Source organism: Chiloscyllium plagiosum, chromosome 5 (assembly GCF_004010195.1).
Source record: "Chiloscyllium plagiosum isolate BGI_BamShark_2017 chromosome 5, ASM401019v2, whole genome shotgun sequence".
Lineage (NCBI taxonomy): Eukaryota > Metazoa > Chordata > Chondrichthyes > Orectolobiformes > Hemiscylliidae > Chiloscyllium > Chiloscyllium plagiosum.
The window spans coordinates 25,908,180-25,928,195 of NC_057714.1; the positions used below are offsets into that span (position 1 = coordinate 25,908,180).

At 36.4% G+C, this 20,016-nt stretch overlaps 1 protein-coding gene across 1 annotated transcript in view; it reads right to left on the reverse strand.

Moving 5' to 3' along the window:
• The window catches only part of snx13 (sorting nexin 13), a 190,173-nt gene that overhangs the window by 76,041 nt on the left and 94,116 nt on the right, over window positions 1–20,016 (reverse strand). The window contains exons 7-11 of the mRNA XM_043690995.1: window positions 18,750–18,851; window positions 16,817–16,905; window positions 13,890–13,973; window positions 13,145–13,283; window positions 8,818–8,906 (exon numbers count right to left, since the gene is read on the reverse strand). Of these exons, the coding sequence (XP_043546930.1) occupies window positions 8,818–8,906; window positions 13,145–13,283; window positions 13,890–13,973; window positions 16,817–16,905; window positions 18,750–18,851 (503 nt within the window). The remainder of the gene's footprint in view (window positions 1–8,817; window positions 8,907–13,144; window positions 13,284–13,889; window positions 13,974–16,816; window positions 16,906–18,749; window positions 18,852–20,016) is intronic.

A 20,016-nucleotide genomic window follows, 5' to 3' on the forward strand; every position in this document is an offset into this window, starting at 1 on the left:
GCGCTTTTCCAGCAACACATTTTCAGCTCTGATCTCCAGCATCTGCAGTTCTCACTTTCTCCCAAACGTATAGACTGACCTATGAATTAACCATGTGAGAAACAAGGAAATTTTGGCCCGAAGTCAGTAAAGAGGTGACCTTTACATGAGGTTAACCATCTCTCAAATATGTAAGATGACTAAACCGAACTCAGTGCTTCAGATATGCTCTAATCAATGCCCTGTTCAATGGTTCAAACAAAAGTTACACCCTACTTTTATAATCATTTTCCTTGCAATGAACAACATTTCATTTATAGGCATGCAAAATAAATTATTCATGTTAGAGTCTGGCAAGATGAGATTGGTGGAACAGGAAGGCAAAAGCTCTATGGTCAGGAAAGGTAATTCAGAGAGGTGAAATAAATGAATCGTAGAACAAAGGCAATGCTCCTGGACAGAGGCCAAACCAAGAACAACCAAAGGACTAATTAAATAACAAAAAAAAGCCAATTTTAAAGGGAACCCCCATTGGTTTATTTAAATCTGGGGCTGTGAAATATCTAAAGGCCTAAAATGTAAAGGATAAGCATGTTCAAAGATGTGGCACCTGGGATCAAATAGAATTGTTTGATTTCTGTTAAGAATACTGTGCAGATGATTTCCAAGATTCATGAAAAGACAGAAACAGTAAACATGCTTTGTTTTGAGAACTTGTGGATACCTCTTATTTCTAGGAATTGTCCAAAGTTGGATGCAGTGCAAGGAAAGAGAGGTGTAAATGCATTTTATTTGATCATTAACACATTTAGATCTAATTGCTTGTAAGAATTAGCATTAACGACAATTTCTCCTACAGATTATTACCGATCAAGGTAATATGTGGGTGGTCAATACCGTCACAGATAGTGACTCATCCAGGTCTTCAGGTGTGGTGGAAAGAAGAAACAAAACTTTTGAAAATAAATTGAAATGTTGCGTACAGATAAGCATACAATGTGACACTACACTCAATGGGCTAACACTTACATAGACAGTAGGTAAGCTGTTGTGGCTTTACATCATTATATGGTAACATAGAATTGAGGAGGGGATGTTACCTCAGGAGGAAGATATATACAGAATGAGACAGCAATTAAGGAATTAGTGGGAGCTGCTAGACTACTGGAGGCAGTAGTGATAAAAGGTTACAGCACATCAGAAGGGAATAGATCCTGTTCAACTGGGTAACCAAAACAACAGCATTTGAGCTTGAAGTGATGAACATAGTCCACTTACATAGTGTGGGATTGTGTTCAAATAATGAGCAAAATAGGTGAGTGGTGAAAATAGCCTCTATATTCAGCAACCACAGTAGCGCAAGCTTGAGGCAGTGATGGAACAATAAAATACAGTTCTTACATATATTGAAATTCCATCACTATGGTGTTACATTGTGTACTGTAGATAAAGCAAAGGTTTGAAGGACTTCTGTCCTGGAGAGACAGGAGATGGGTTAAACATCAGTTAAATAGAGGTTGCTACTTTTGATGGAATTAAGACCACCTATCTGGTCCACTTGCATAATTAAAGAGGTGTTAGTCCTTTTGACTTTTAAGTTAGCAAATGTTAGTAAAAATACTAGGCTAAATGCTCTAAACAAATTAGAAATTATACCTGTATTTAACAAAAGAATAAAGGATATTAAACTGATTATTGCAGCTGGGTTGTGAGATTTGTTTATTATTTGCCAGTGTGAGTTTCATTCATTCATTTATTCATGCAATTGCATATGAGTGCTGTTTGAATAATTAGTTTCTTAAAGGGATGGCAGTCCAGTCATAAGGTTTTAACTGGGAAATATAAGGGGAAACTGTTCGATGTTGTATAATCTTTCAGGTCCGAGAGAAGGTTGGTAAGGGCTGATTAATACTATAATGTTTTGTGGAAATTTGATGGGAATGGTATAATTTATGATACTGACACCTATTCAGAAGTAGCTTTTGATGTAGAAGTAGGCCTGGTAAGGATCAAAGGTGTGAAGAAGCAGTAATGGGTTTGGAAGTAATGTTTTAATTTTAGTCTATCTTGCAATAGTAAAATGTAGTACAAAACTGTGTTTTTATGAATGAATCAGTGTTATGAATGAATGAAATGGGAATTCAGTGTTCGCTTGTGAATGAGTTAATAAAGCAGTTATGAATGAGTAAATATAAAGCGTTTGTAAGTGGGTTAGTGAGGGGACCTACAGTACAATATCTCACAATAGGGATATGGTAGAGGAAAGAAAAAGTGATGGGAAGAACAAGGAGGGTAAAAGCTGCCAATGGCATTTGAAGAAGAGGGGAAAGGGTGGTAGCACCACACTGCATTTAGCATAACCTCATGAAAATGTTGAGAGCATACCATGAGAGAGAGGCCACATTTGGAATGATAGGCAGATACTGGTGGTGGCAATGATTTGGAACAGGCATGGCAAAACAGTCAGCAATTCTGGTATATGCCCGGACTGACCTGGGAAGACAAGTCAAGGTCCCATGTTGTGTCAACCATATTGAATGGGGCCATAGGAGCAGCTACAAATTGATTCTTTCACAGAGTTATTGGGGAAAAAAACTTATAGTTTGGTCACATTAACCAATTTATAGGGTGGGTGTAAGTGTATCCTACACACAACTGAACAATGAAAATATTGCTTGAATAATGTCAGAAGAGGTAATCCCAAAATGGGGATTAATGAAATCAAATAGGAAGTAAGTGCTACAGGACAAGTGATTAAGCTGCAGTAAGCAATTAAGAAGGCACATGGAATTTTGGCCTTAGAATATAAAACTAGGGAAGTCTTGTAACAATGCAGGGTGTTGGTAAGGCTGCATGTGGATTACTGTGTACAGTTTTGGTCACATATTTGAAAAGAATATACTGGCATGAAAGGCAGTTCAAAAGAGATTCAACTGGCTAATTCCTGGGATGAAGAGGCTTAATTAACTGATAACGGTTGGACAGATTAGGTCTTTATTCATTACAGTTAAGCAGAATGATGGGTGATTTTTTGAAGAAATATACAAGAATCTGAAGTGATTTGACAGAGTAGATGCTTCCACTTGTGGGGGAATCTTGAAGCAGGGGACATAGCTACAGAATAAGGGATTACTCATTTAAAACTGAGACATAAGGGAATTTCTTCTCTCAGGTGGTAGTGAATTTCTGGAATTACCCTTATTGCTTCCTTGATCTAATGCCTTGTCGTTCCCTTTTTATTCCCAGTTTCCTCATTAAAAATATTAACTTTCATGATCCCATTTTCATAACCCACAATGGCAGGATAGTGGCTCAATAGTTAGCACTGCTGACTCACAGTGCCAGGGATTAGTATTCAATTTTAGCATTGGGCGACTGTCTGTGTCAAGTTTGCACATTTTCCCCACGTATGCACAGGTTTCCTCCTACAATCCACAGATGTGCAAGTTAGATAGACTGGTCGTGCTAAATCGCCCCTAGTGCCCATGGATATATAGGTTAGGTGGACTGGCCATAGCTCATGTAGGGTTGTGGGGATAGGGGTAGGGGTTAGGTCTGAGTGGGATGCTCATCAAACATTCAGCATGGACTCTATGGACACTGAGCCATGCTTCCACATGGTAGGGATTTTATGATTCTACATAGGAGAGTAGCATATACTGTGGTCTACACAAAGCAAAAAATCCTTGCCCAGAATCTGTGCAAATGGAAGGTAGCATGAGGCCAGCCAGTTTGGAATCCTGAATGCGGCTGTTATTCCCAGTTGAAGGTTTTATTGTCATGAATAATTTTCATACTCAATCCAATCAGCAGTACGCTATCAGCTGCAATGTATTGAAGTCATACTTTATATGAAAACATCTGATAGCTTCTTATTGCATTTAAATTAAACCGGACCTTCAGGTGGCAATCATAAGTTAACTTATTCTTTTAATGCAGATTTCAACTTCCACATAAAAATGAAGGCATATTATTTCATAGGGAGATATCCTGGGACAGAAGCCTTTAAAAGTTTTGCACCCTGCATCGTGAGATATTCAATACTATTCCCATTTTGTCAAGGCCTGCAAATGTATATTGTTTGGAGGAAGCAGCAAAAGCCTCCCTTTAACTCTCTGTAGCAGGAGCAAGAAAATACATCGGAGACAGTAAAACTGAAAAATGCCTTGGTATAAAAATTAAAAGAAACAATAACCTTCAGATCACAAAGATTGCAATGGAAGTTGAGCCAAATGCAAAGAATCAGCAAAACCCCAGATTCATCAAGGAATGGCAACCTCACACACATTGCCACTTTTATTCTATATAAAAAAAAGTCACTCTACATTTCTGACAGGAGATTTTGATCAGGGCTCCCTCAGAATCAGAGCCAAGCTTTCACAATGACACATTTTTTGAAGTGCAGAGTTGTTGAGAAGTGCAAACCACATTCTTTTCACAAGAGTAAGCAGCATAGCCTGAAATTTGAAGGTACATGTAAATTGGTTACCAGAGGGGAAGGATTCAGCTCATGGGGAATGGGGTGGGGATAGCTGGCCTGAAACAGGCAAAATGAGGAGGGGACAGCTCTCCGAGAATGTCAGGTTAGATCCTGAGAGTTGTAAGGATCTGAGGGAGATGTTTAAATTGGAATTAGATTAGAATCCTTCCAGCATGGAAACAGGCCCTTTAGCCCAACAAGTCCACACCAACCCTCCGAAGAGCAACTCACCCTACACTTACCCCTGACTAATGCACTTGACACTATAGCCAATTCACCTAACCTGCATATCTTTGGATGTGGGAGTAAAATGGAGCACCCAGAGGAAACCCACGCAGACACGGGGAGAATGTGCAAACTCCACACTGACAGTCGCTAGCTAATTATGGGATCAGCTATATAGTTACTCAGGAGCTAACTATGTACTTGATCTAACTGTTCTCAAGAAAGTACTCACTTTCTTTCATCAGAACAGTTAGATTTAAATGAATGCTTTGAGAGTTCCAGATGTAGAGGAAATGCTAAGGAGGATCCTCAATTTCCTGGCAATTCTTTTGAAGTACTGATGGGAATTCTGCAGGGTTCCCTTTCTATTTACTCTGAAATAATGATTGGCCAGTGAAAGATCCAGGTCAATTTTTTTCCCCCTAAGTTACTCAATATGTCTGTTCAAAGTATTGATCATACTGAAGATTATAGCATATGGGAATATAATATATTTACAAATCAAATAAACGGATACAGTGCAGCTCAATGGTACATCAAAATATATTTAACGTAATGTATGATCCAACCACAAATACTGTACACTCACCACAGATTCTATCCACATCCCCAACACAGTTTCATTGATGAACCATACCTCAAGTTTGATGTCCATTTCAACTCCAAGCCAAATTTCTAAACTCTTATGTTTTTTCTGTTATGATGATTGCCTCCACCTTACCTTAGTTTATTAGTTATTGTAATTATCATAATGCCTTTATGATCTCTAGGCTGAATTATTCGAATGCTCTCCTAGTTTGTCTCCACAACTTGAACTCATTTAAAAATCTGCTATCTGTAATTTATCCTTCACCAAGAAATGTTGATACATCACTAAACTAAGTTAAGCTCCTAACATTTGAAATTTAAACTCCTATCCTCAGGTTGTAATCTATTATCACATGTTCAATGCCAAACCTCTTTATGCACAAAACTAGACAAATTCTCTTCTCTGACCCCATTGTTTTTCTAATCCCTCCTCTCAACATATATTCTCTAAATGGTCTAACCATCTGCTCTCCAATACAAAGGACTCCCCTATCCCATCCCACCTCCATCAGTTTTCAGCACATCAACTGATTCCGCTATCACATTCACCTCCATACTGACATCTTTCTCAAAGAATTAACAGACATTTTCACCAATACTCTCCTTCCACCTGGATCCCTCTTTTAGCATCTTACCTGCACTGACCTTTTTTTTTTACGTCAAGAACTGTTAGCATGCTGTCAGCTGCCTTACTTTCTCTGTTGCCCTCACCCACTCTAGCCTATTTCCTGGCCCTGATCACCTCTTCTTCACGAAGGATATCCAATCCCTCTACATCCTACCATGCCTCAGATGATTTCTGCTTCAACCTTGAACAGAAACCATACAGCCCCCTATAATCACCAATCCCTGCTGCCTGCTTCTCCTTCAACTCTGTTCACTTCCTCCAAAACAAGAAGTGTGGCTATGAGTACCTGCATGGCGTAATGCCCAGCTTATTATAGATTATGTGGAATATTGCTTGTCCTACTCCTTTTCACAACCTTCTAGAATCAACATGGAGTTCAGCAAAATCAGTTCACCAATTTTGCTCTCCATTTTGATGCCTTCATCTCTCCAGCATCTCTACCTAGTTTTCATAAACCATAGAACTAGGATGGTCTCATTCAGAGTCGAGAGTGTAATGCTGGAAAAGCACAGCAGATCGGGCAGCATCTGAGGAGTCCTCAATTTCTCCTGGTCCCATTCAGCCCTCATATCTGCACTGGCTCTCCAACTAGCACTGACTTTGTGCCAGTTACATAACTGCTTCCCATATCTTTGCACATAGTCTCCATTCAATGCTTGAACGTCTTCATAGACTTTGCCTCCAGGTAATGCATTCCAGACCTGAACCACTTGACGTGTGAAAAAGAAGTTCTCTCATCACATTTGCTCATTCTACAAATCACTTTACATCTGTGCCCTCTTATTCTTGATCCTTTTACAAGTAGGAACAGGTTCGCCCCATTTACTCTATACAGGGCTCTCATGACATTAAGGACAAGTATCACATTTTCCCTTAGTCATCTTCTCTCCAAGAGCAACTGTCACAACCTCCCCAATCGACCTTGATAACTGAAGTTTACATTTTTGCTGAGAGTCAGAATTGACCTGTATTCTACTATGACACCTATTCTGGACCAATGCTTTCCCTCTTCTGTTCAACCATTACCATTTCCTTCGCTTTTTGGTTTTAAGATACCTTTGATTTCTCAGTTTTGTCATGTTTTTATACTTCCCAGAACTCTTCTTTGTTCCACTTGCCCCAAAACCTCTCTTTACAACAAATAGCTCATGAAATTTCCAGCTCTCATTTGTTCCAAAGAAGTCATATTCAACTTGGAAATTAACTCTGGTTCTCCCTCCATAAGCGTAGATCAGATCAATAGATTAGCTCACCGGAGAATTATTAGCATGGACAAAGTCTTAATATAAGGGGCCAAGCAGTTAAGCCTGATGAGAAAAAAAAATCATGTAAAGGTTTGCAATTTTTTTGAATTCTATGAAAACTCCTTGAATATACTGAAAGCAGAGATATTTAGAATTTCAATCGTTCAAGAAAATGCATCAAAGAAAATCAGTCATGATCATATTGAGCACACCAAGGATCATATAATCCACTCGTTTTACTCCTATCCCTATTTAATCTGTTCTTATATAGCATGCTCCTTTCATTTCACCTACAGAAGTTGTGCCTTTATTCATCTAAACCCCACTTTCTTCCATTCATTCCTTTTTTCATTCCAGATACATCCATTAAGGATTAAAAAACACTTTGACCATCCCTCTCAATATCTTTGATTCAGTATCTGTTTGATGCAATATCTCAGCAGCATGCCTCATAACGTTTTCTTACCTTAAAAGATATTATGTAATGTAGATTTTGATGTATAATATTGAACAGACAGAATGTGGCAGGATGTTCAATTTAAAGTCAAAATATTGAAGTGTGACTTCAGGAAAGGTGTTCAAAGCTTTAAGCAGACACTCAACATTGAGGTTTTAAAGAAGATTTTTTTTAAAAGTGTCAGTTCAGAAGAGAGAGTGGAGTTGCTGTTAGAAGCAATTCAAAATTATAAAGAACTGAAAGGCACATAATAAGGTGGGTACAAAACTTGTTCAGTGTTACAAATATGAACTGGATTCAAAATGAACAGGTTTTGAGTGAAAGGATTGAAAATAGCAGAATGCCTTGCCTCTACTAGCGAACATGTGGGAAAACGTTTCAGCTGTTCATGCTGTGAACACTAATACTTCTGAAGAATTTTGTACAATTCTCTTTGCGAAAAAGATAGAAAATTATAGCAATGATACTGTGACAGCTCTTCAAGCCTCGTCACAAGTGCTAGACAATTGGCAACAGTGTCTATTTTCAGCCTCAAGGATGCCGTATCGGGAGGTTCCAAAGGGAAAAAAAAACACTCAATTAAGATATTTCAGGAGACCAGAAGAGAGCCCAGAGAATTTCTTGGTCATTTTAAAAAGTATTAACTGAAATGATCAAATATAACTCTCCCGATTTCGATTAAGGAAACATCTTGCATCTGAAATGTTATAACTAACCTGTTTTTCATAATTAAATGACTATGCATTTTCAACACGTTCTGAATACATTCCATATTGGCAAGATTTTCAACATTATTTCTTTTTCAAATATATCTATCATTGCTTGGTTTGAAGGGGTTGGTGGAAGGAGGAAGTTTGAGCGCATAATCTGGCATGATTAAATGACGAACATGTATACTCATCGTGAGTGTTAACTATTTCATTTTTGAATACAGGATCAATAACAATATGTACATTTTATGGCAGCATTGGATAAGCACCCAATCTTGTAAAATCCTTAATTGAGACAGACAATTTTCTTTCATTTTAATTTTACACAAACATGCATTGTTGGGCAAGCAAGTGTAGAAAATTCAACCACATGAATGGATTTGATATTGTTCTCTCATTTTTAAATTAATACTTTAAAATCTTCAATTGAAAATGATAGGAACTTTGGCTTCAAGAAAAAAAATCAAAAGTATTTCACTGATAAATATGGAAATTAAACCAGTTACCTTTCCTGAGTTTAATCTCTGAACTCTCGTTTCACAGATTTTCTTCACGAACAGTAAACTGTTCATCTGATTCTTTATAGCGCTTATATCTGAAATTAAAGCAGCAGTTATTCAAAACCTGTTAACTCAAAATTCTAAACTTATTTAATACATTTAAGTTATATTTCATAAAATAACTAAAACATATACAGAAATACAAGTTTAAAATAATACACAAAAGAAACTGTAATGTTAATGACTAACTTAGCAAAGTTTAAGGCAGATTGCGTAAGGTCTGAATTGGCAAAAATAATTCATTTAATTTTAATTTCACAGATGTGGCTGTCACTGGAAAGCCCAGATTTGCAAAGTTTTATTTGAGACAAACCCGTGTCCAAACAACAATCTTCATTAAGTATTCAGGCAAGTATGATAATACAGGCTGACCTAATGACTCAAGGTTTATTTAATATATGGTATTTTTATTTGGGATCAGGAAAAAATTCTGGAAATTGTACACTTTAATTGATACACCACAGAGTTTACGATGTTGAGACCAATTTTGCCAAAGGTGAGGGAAAAGAATGCCTTGGTGCATGGTCCATAGAAACAACTGGTACAGCGAAAAAAAACAGGATCTACTATAGCAGAAAGCTGTCATAGCCAGACTTGTAGTAACAGGCACAAGAAATAAAAGCTTCTTCTTCCAAGTTCAGACCTAGTACCAACCTCACCATATTTCATGACTCAACAAGATGGTTAATCTTTAAAGTATCCTACAGAAATCCATCATTATGCCATACTTTGTTCTCCAACATTTTCTGACCAGGAGCAGATTGCTTCATTTTCAATAATTTGAAATTGTGTTTTCACAAGCAAAGACAATCAATTATTGATAGTTTTTATTCATCATCCCTGTGGTAGCTACTTCCTCTTGCCCATTGTTTCTTTAAAAGTTGTGTACAAATGGTGTGTCATCTTATCAATATAGGATTTTCACTAAAATAGATTAACACTTGATTACTTTAAGCATGACTAACACAATTTAATCAAGGCCAGCTGGGTAGATTTTGCTTAAGTATTGCTGCATTAAAAGTAGTCTTTATTAGAGTTGGTCTTTAAAGTAAAAAAAAGTCAGGTCTTGTTGGGGATTGTTAAAATCAAGCACGTGCAAGAAGCAAGATTTGTCCCAGAAAACCTGCGCTATTCTTTATTCATTTTGGGACATGATCACCACTGAAAAATCCAGCATTCATTGCCCATGCCGGACTGTCTTGAGGAGGTAGTGGTCAGCTATTTGCTGCAGTTCATTTGTTGTAGGCATGTCCAATGAGCTGTGGGGAAGGAAGGTCAGATTTTGCGTCAACAACATGAAAGAACAATGACATAATAACAAGTTGGAACTACATGGGGGTTGGAGATTACATCTGCGGATGATACAGCTGATGTCTATGTTCTTCTAGATAGTAGTGGTCACAGGTCCAAGCCTAAATGTTACCCAGGTATTGAAACTTTAGTTTCTGAGTAATTACAATTGCGTGAACACTACACAATCATCAGCAAATTGTATTGTTGCCTGCAAAATACAGATGGCTGTGTTGATGTGCCCATCTTTATCTCTAAATTACACAGTAAGGCTGTCATAATGCAGTTTACAGCCGGATACATATAAACTTGAGACATTTGCAGCAGATTGCTTATTGGTAGAAATTCCAAAGTTGTTAAACAATGAAATTTCAGATTGAGATTGAAGCCAATGACTTTGAAGCAGCAAGAGGTTTCAACAATCCAAGACAAAAAGGAAAGATCCTTGAAAGAGGACTTCAAACTCTCTTTAATGCAATTGAGTGAACCTGCAGAGGGAAAGATCTATAAATCTGATGTAATTTGAGCAAACATGGATGGGTTTCAGTTGACAAGAAAATAGTATCCCCAACGTTACATTTACTATAATGTGTCAGGAAGTGGACATCAGCAGCTAAACCTTTTAGCTATCATTATAATTCAATCAATCCTACAACACTCTCACAAATGAACAACGAGATGTAATGAGTTCTTGAACACCTATTTTCTTCGACAGAAACCTAGCAGCCAGATAATAGATTTGGCAGTCAGAATCACAGATTTGGTTTCAGGAGTTGTACAGTGCATTAGTAATAGTATCAATGGGGGAAGGTGCATAAACAGTCCAAACTCAGTTATCAAGGTGAAGGCATTTCCTCATAATTGTAAAATAAAAGCAGCAGACACAACAAACAGAGGTTAAAAGGTCTTAGTTGCAGATATGGACAGTAAAATGATGCAGAGACTGTTTTGCCATTTCTTTGTGAATGAGAAGGTCAGGAAATTAAATGAACGCATATTGGTGAAGGAGAATGTGTTCACCATTCCTCCTGGTTGCAGTGTTGCTTCTGTACCAACATTTATTTTGCTCAATGTCTGCACATGACTCTGGCCTCAAAACCTAAGTCCTTCCTATAAGTAAGATAGTGAAAATCATACATTATTCTCTTGACTAACATAGACATTCATACAACATGTGTCTCCTTGGCATTAACAAATGCCATTGCACTGATGCATGGACAATTCAGTTCGAAAGTTTTTCCAATGAATGATACATCAAATTAGCTTACTTGACTGTCCATCCTCAACTTTCTTTCTATATTTTCTCTTCTATTATATACCTGAATTTTTGTAATATGTCTTCTGGAATTCATTTTTTTTAGCATTTTTTTTAGTAACCACATTGACCAATTTTTGGCCACATATGGATAACCCTTTATTTACCCATGAACAAAACACACAATCCATTCAGTGTCATGACATAACCAGGAAGTATTCAGCAAGCTGTCATAAATACAAAGATGGTGACCAATTTGACTGACTACTACTCAGGAGAAAAGTAATTTATACCAGGTTTTGTCATTAACAGAGAATAATTATTTATCATAATATTCTTAATTTTAACAACTAACAGATTAAAATAATTCCTAATCTACTCTCTCACAATTTAAACTACATCCGTTTAAAAACACCAAATACATAGATACCCATTTGCAATTAAACCATACAGAAGACAGATGATTTCACACACATTATGTGTGGAAAGCCTGTAGAAGGGGAAGAAAATTATGTAGATCAAAAGCTTCAGATCAGAAGGGTAGGTTAAATTGGCTCTCGCCATTTATTCTTACTTTTAGCATTACAGATGTTAGCAGGTCATTGAAGATATAGTTGTTTTTCACTTTTACAATGGACTAGATCTTTTTAGAATTCTTTCCTCTTGGTTTTTGTCTCTTTTCACCCACACAGAAGGGGCGAGATTTCTCCAGTTCACAGGGTGTCTCTGGCAGTGCTGCTTTTACAGTTTTGTAACAAAATGAAACTCAACTAGACAGCTGTCATCTGGCAGGCTTTCCTCACAGTAGAAATGCTGGAAGCAACCAGGTCAGCTCAAGGTGAGTGAGCGAGAGAGTGATAAAAGCATAAGCGAATGTCCATGAGATATAATCTTGCCTAGTCTGTAAGCAAGGTTCTCTTGCAACAACATTGCAATGATAGTTGCTGGTTTGACTTGGGGTGAAGCGTTGCTATACAGGAGTGTGGTTCACGTGGATCAGAGATATGCCACAATGATGCCGAGTGGTTGGTATGTCTGATGTTAAGGTCAATGGATATAGTGTACATGCTGCTGCTGCCAATGAGGCATGCCCTGGTATACTGGTGTCAAGTGTCCAAAATAGAGGTCTTGAAATGGAAGAAGTGAGCTGGAGTGACCAGACATCCATGCACTTTCATGACAGGAAGTTTTAGCATCTAGTTTCCTTAGGGCAAGTAGTAAGATATGAAGCTGTATATTAATAAGGTGAGATCTGCAATTATTGAGAATAACAATAAGGAATAGCTCTTGTTAATAGGCATCTTGCTCCTCCATGGCAAAAACATCTCAATTCAATGCCTAGAATTCAGTTGGAAAATATAATCCATTTTCTCCATGTCGACAAAGACCTTGTTAGATTTCTCAGGGTTTTCACAGATCTCATGAGTGTTTACATCACTTTGGCTTGTATTGAACTCGGTCCTCTGTGTCAAAGTATCTTCCTCACTAATTCAAAAACAAACAAGTCTGTCACAGCAAAAAGTGGTGCTCCATTTAACTTTTTCAAGTGATAACCTCTCCTGGTTTCATCTATATAGCAGTGTCCAACTTCGATTTCAACATAGTCCAAAAAGGAAAATTTACTCTCTTACATCAACAATTCGTCTACTTTTCATCAAGGCAGCATAACTTATTGCCTACAACAGAATGCAAGGAGGCAAGCAAAACCACAAAGAAACAGATATTTACCATCACCAGCAGTATCTAAAGATCGAAGATACTGCAGCTCTTCTGCTGCTCGATCCCTCACTGCTTCTAGTTCTACGACCTTGTCACTTAATTTGATAATATTCAAAAAGGCTTCATAATTACAATTGGCATCGCGGATCTGAAATAAAGATTTTCAGTCATTTACAAAATAATTGTATCAAATAAGGTTTAATTGTATTGAATATCCAAAAAGAGAAGGCACAGCCAAAAGTCATTGAAGAAAACAAACAAACCTAATTTATAATTGTTACCAAAAATATGTTTTAAAAATTTCAAAATGTATGTTTTACTGTTTAAAATTTTTTCCCTGGCCCTTCATCAGGAATTATTCAAACAGGCATCAATCCCCAAGACTAAAACAAAGGATTGAAAAATGCTGCCAGGGCATCATTAGAGCAGTTTTGCACCTCCAAGCAAATGGTAACTGCATGAATTTAATTAAGTCTGATTGCTTTACTCTCCCATAAAGGAAAATTTGGATCCTGATGTCCCTTCTAAGCTCCTTCAAGTTGATTATTACTTTATCCATCATTGGAGAAAAATGACAATGAAGACACAACCATCCATTCCCTATATTTATTCCACTCATATAGATTCATATATTACAAGTACACATTGAATCAAATGCAACTCTATTAAAACTATACGTTCATGGTACATAATTCACCAAACATAATAGGATTCCAACAGATTCAAAATTCTTAATATCATGCTTGTCACTTACCAACCATATAATATACTGATTAATGTAGTCAGGATCACTGAGTTGGTTGATTAACGGCAAAAGGATACCTTTTGCCAAAGTTTCCTGAAAAATAAAATAACTTATTGAAAAGGATTATTTTAAAAGTCATAAGTAAAATGTGTCAGTACACCTGGAAACTATACACTTCATAAAATACGCACATAGTTAAGTTCTTGCTAGCCTACTGAAAATTCTATGCCAAACTGTGCAATAATAAAACCAAAATTATTTATCTGTGAGTAACAAACCATCAACAGAAAACATATTCAAGAGTCAAGTTTATATATATTATAATACAGAAGTTGTCTTAAAAATTGTCTTCAAATTCATCTGCACCTTAAAAACAGGTATCAATTCGATCAAAATTCCAAAAACTCTGAAAACTTTGCTCAGTTTATTTAAATTGAAACAATGAATTACATTCTTGCAGTCATTTTTGGATATAAACACATTTATTTTTAATCACCACAATTCTATACCCTCTTTAACAGTCTGTTATATTGATGAGTGCTCGTCAATAGATAAAGCACACAGAAGCAGTTTTAGATAAATGACTTGCACTTGAAAAACTACACCTGCTATATGAAGATGTAGATTACTCAAGAACACAGGAAATTGAGGATACTGAGCAATTTAAAAAAGGCTGAACAGTTTTAGTCTCTTAAGATAATTATTTGACTTAACATCACAATGAAAAAGTGAAAATGTGCAACATAAGTTTATTTGTACACATCTATCTAAAACAAAATAGTCATTTTAATGTTTTGGACACAATAGAACAACAGAATAGAGTTCTCACTTTAGGTGCAATTCATGACTCCAAGACTGTGTTCACTTCAAAAAGTGCATAGATTCTGCTACCATTCACAATCCAGTTTCGTCTCAAATGCATTTGCATTTGCCAAATTCAAACTTGATTAAAATCAATGCTATTGGATATCTTTCTGAAGAAACTGTTTTTAAAAATTCTTTGTTACTTTTAAGAGCAAGAATTTGATGACGTTTCAGTACTATAGCTGAAGATGGGTTCAAAACAGAAAAAAAGGACAATAACATTCAATTTGTCCAATGTTAAATGACGAGAATCTCCACTTGGGTTACAGTGGTCAGTTTCATAGAATCACCGCCATGTGGAAGCAGGTCATTCAGCCCATCAAAACGTCCTCACCGATCCTCCAAAAAGCATCCCACACAGACGCACCCTACCCTATCCTTGTAACCCTGAATTTCTCATGGTTAATCCAATTAACCTACAATCCCTGCACACTATGGGCTATTTAACATGGCCAAGCCACATAACCTGCACATCTTTGGACTGTAGGAGGAAACCTATACTGACATGTGGAGAATGTGCAAACTCCACATAGACAGACAGTCACCAGAGGGTGGAATTGAACCCGGGTCACTGGCACTGTTAGGAGGCATTGCTAATGACTAAACCACAGTGCTGCTTCTTTTCACATGTTTATAAAAAACAAACATTCAAAAAACTTTTAACAGGTTTTTATACCCAAAAGGTCCAGTTCAATTTTTGGATGCCTCTGGAAGGCTTGCAAATAAATATAATTAGCAGAAATTGTAAATGGCAGTGAATTTAAATTGGGGAGAGCCAGCTTTGCAGATGGACCTGCTTCTTCATGATGTTTTCAAAACTAATATAAAGGACTACTGTTATGACACAGGGTAAATCCCCCTGCTTAATTTCAATCCAGAAACAGAAAAGATTTATCCTTTGCAGTAATCTGTAAAATGTAGAGAGGCCAAGAACTACTTAAAGTAAAAATTAACAACTTTATTTCTTAAAGTATAACGGAGAACAATTAACTAACAAGTATTTATAACTCCTTCTTCTAACCTACTTTACCAAAAATTCAAATTTTCAAAACCAGCCAGATGTCAAACCTTCTCTTGACATCTTCATCGGTCTTCTTTTCTTCTTCTTTGGGATTTCTGTTTCACAGGTCACTGATCAATAAAGGTACCTTGAAGAAAGCTATTCTCCAGGCAGTCTGCAGATGGTGATGGTTTAGGAGTTCTCCTCCCAACTGTTCAATTTTACCCTGCCTTATATCCTCAAAGCATCGGATTGTGTCATTGGCTTTTATGATTGTCAATATACTAAATTCAAACTTGATTGTCATTTGGTATGTTTTGGGGTATAATTTAAACTGATTGGCCTAATTCGAATCTGTTTTGTTGTTTCCAGGAAATCAGCTACCCTTAGCTACTGGACCAAAAGATTTCATTATAACTTGTCTTGAACACTTGGTACTGTCAGGTAGCTCTGCTAACTTTTAACTCTCTTAAAAAAGGTACAGCACACCCACATCTTCATGAGTTGCACTGAATGCAAACTGAATTGAAATAGAATGTTGATTGGTCAAGGTCTTGCTGATTTTGGACGAACTGTACTTAAAAATCAGCACAATTGAGGCTCATGATTATTGAAAAGAAAAAAGCTTATTATACCACTGTTCAGTGTTTTTTTTAATAAACTCTTCCAAATTGCACAATGCACACTTCATCCAACATCAGGTATGCAGGGGTGGAGAATAAATAAATTGCTGGAAGAGTATATTCCCATGCTTTTACTTCTCAATGCCCACAGTTACACAGGAAGCCTGTCACAGGCCCTTCTTTTTCCAATGTATATCATCCTAAAGTAGCAAGATTTGAAGACATGGGTCCAGTTTCCACATGTAAACTGTCACACAGTATTACCTCGTGACCAATTCCCTCAACCATACTATTGTTTCTTCACTATTACATTATTTATTCAATATCTTGAGATAAACAGCTTCATTTTCTCCAGATAGATCAGATATCAAAAGGTAGCTGTTGGATTAACTACTGCTCATTATCACTTTTATTAAGTATAAAATAATCTCAACGTTTAAAAGTCTCACCCTCAGGAAGTATCTCATGTTTTTGTTATGGAAGTCTCCAGGAGGTAGAAACAAATACAATAATATCTCACAAAGATCCCTCAGGAATGCTACAAAAAGGAAGAAAATTTGATATCAACAATTTGTTTTTACACACATATCGAAATTCTCCAACAGGTCATCTTGCTTCAACAATAACTTTTTATTTATCCAATGAAATTGAAAAACTATAGGTAGCACCAATACCCAAGAGTCTTATTGCACCTGGAAGACATTATAGAGCTGGGTGAAGGCTCAAGGACGGGGTGAAGGCAGTGGAGGGAATTGAGAACAATGACAAGATTTTTAAAATGAAGGTGTTATTTAACAAGGAGCTAATGTGGGTCAACAAAGACAGAGCAATGAGTCATTACAATCTGTTGGCCTTAAGAACAAGGTGTTTGGGACAACCTTAAATTTACAGAAGGAAGAATGTGGAACATTGCCCTGAAGTACAATGGAAAAGTATGTCTTCACCTTCTGGAAAATAGTTCAAATTGCTTCCCATAAGGCTGAAGGAAATGCAAGAGAAATGGATGCTGTATAACACCAGATTCCAAACAAAAACCATATAATATGCCTCCAGTTCAAAATGAAGGCTCAGCATTAGTCATTTAGACTAAAATATGTCAAAAAAGAATTCACAAATAGTATTATTCATAAAAATAAGCTGTAACCTAGTTACCTCAAATAAAATGAAAGCATGTGGTGTGCAACCTTTCAAAATTAAAAGGTAAAAGTCCTAGCTTAGTGATTTGTTTAAAAATACATAGCCAAAGATCTCTCTTTCAGTTTGGAAAAGGTCAGAAAATATGAGTCTCTATTTTAATAATTTTCAATTCAAGACTTCAAAGAACGTCAAATTTAAGCATTGAGTTTTACAATTTTATAGAATGCTGAAGTGGTTTGATTTCTGGTGGGGAATTTAAAGATTTTTGTAGAATTCAGTGACTATTTTGTAATATGAAATGTATGATCTGAACACTTTAAATATAGCTCATGTCACTGGGGTGGCTCAGTGGTTAGCATGACTGCCTCACAACACCAGGGACCAAGGTTCAATTCTACCCATAGACTTCTGTTTGGAGTTTGCACATTCTTCTCAAATCTGCATGGGTCAGTGTGTACTGAGGGGCTGAAAAGCCTGCTTCCACAATGGAGGGATTCTACTATCCTTCTCCTCGGTCAGTCATGCACTGCTGAAACTGTTAGGAACTTGCACCATTTTAATCCAGTGGGTTTAAAAGCTCCGCATAGCTTTACTTGCTTTCAGGAGTAGTCAATTTGCTTTTATAAAAGATCTATGTACAATTCATAATTCTGTAAAACAAAAACTCTACACACCAAGTTTGATCAAAACCACATCTAACATCACATAAATCAAGGAATGGTTTGCTAAAGCTGTTAAAAAGTGATTTGGTGAAATGTATCTCAAGCTCAATGTCCTGAGTTAGTACCAAATACGGAGATTACTACAAAAGATACCCCTAATAGAAAAGAGAATTTACAAGAAAAAGACTGCAAACAAATTGCATTAAAAAGTAACCAACAGGAACATCATGGAAGAACACAAAATTGCATAAGATATGAACAACTAACCTAATACTACTTGATTTAAAGCAGCTACAGCAAGACAGGCTGGCACAATTTCAAAAGGCAAAACTCTAATCAGAATGTCTTTTTAACAAATAAATAATGAGCATAACATATCATGGATTTTCAGAGTTTACTAAAGGTAAAATACTTGGAATTATTTAAGAAAGTTATAGACTGACTCTGGGATTCAGACAGGCAAGTAAGAAAGAAACGATAGGTTTGTATTAATTGAATAAGCTAAAATATGAAATAATTTCTCACTTCTTTATCCATATTTAGCCATTATAGTAGAAATGTTAAAAAATAAAATAAAATAAACCTTCTTCATCTTTAACTGAAGTACAGATCAGGTCACGGCAGACTTCTTTCTCCATTTCCACTTCAACTTCAAAAAAAGTGTCAACAAATTCTTCTGAAGCATCTGAAATGACAGGATTGTTGTTCCAATTGATATATTAAAACTCATTAAATGTTTGCAGTTATTTTTAATTAATTTTAAAACAGATAGTTAGATTGGCAAAGTTGGTTAAAGGTAACAGACATGACTGCAAAGAAATACACAAAGAGATATTCTAACGCATTATAAAAGTTTCGAAATCATAAAGTCTGTAAATATACAGTAGACCATCTTTTGCCATTCAGGTCACCATTCACTGATAAATAATGATTGATCTATATTTCAACTCTACCTATCTGCTTAAGCTCCATCTCTTTTCACACCCTTGTCTGAGAAAATAATTATAGATCTCAGATTGGAAGTTAGTCAGTGAGCAAGCATTTTTGCTTTCTGTGGGAGAATTTTCCTCACTTCTATCAACCTTTGCACAAAGAACTACTTCCTAACTTTTATTAAGGTGGCATCCCCTACCCATGATTCCAGAAAGAAAATCTCCACATACTGCATCAATTCCTTTCAAAATTCTAAACAAAATTAAATTAACATGACCTATTTCAGGAAATACAAACTTAGTTTATATATTCTTTGGGTTCCAGTTAACATTCTGGTGAATTTATGCTGCACTTCCAAAGGCAACATACCACATGGAGTCCATATTGCACAAAATACTCCAGATATGGTCTAATCTAGTGTTTGTATAGCTGCAGCAAAATTTCTCCCCATTCTATTCAAATCCTCTGGCCACATATGCTAAATTCCAATAGGACATTGGAAAGGTTTCCAACAGAGGAATTATATTTTCATGATCTGTGTACAAAGATCCCCAGATATATCTGCATCTCTGCTGTTCCCAGTTTTCATCTTGCAAACTTTCAAATTTTGATTGAAAATGGTTCAGATTCTGGGTAATGCAAGATGGAGGACAGGAAAAATTTCTGGCTGTAACAGGCTGCTCCTTTGAGATATTTTAGAAGTTGGAGGTGATTTTCTCGAATTTCAAGAGGAACAATAACTATTTTATATGCTGTTGCATTGTTTTAGACAGAGATCGCGAGAGAGAGAGATCGATAGATAGATAGAGAGAAAGAGAGAAAGAGAGATCGATAGATAGATAGAGAGAAAGAGAGATCGATAGATAGATAGAGAGATAGATAGATCGAGAGAGATCGAGAGACACAGAGAGAGACAC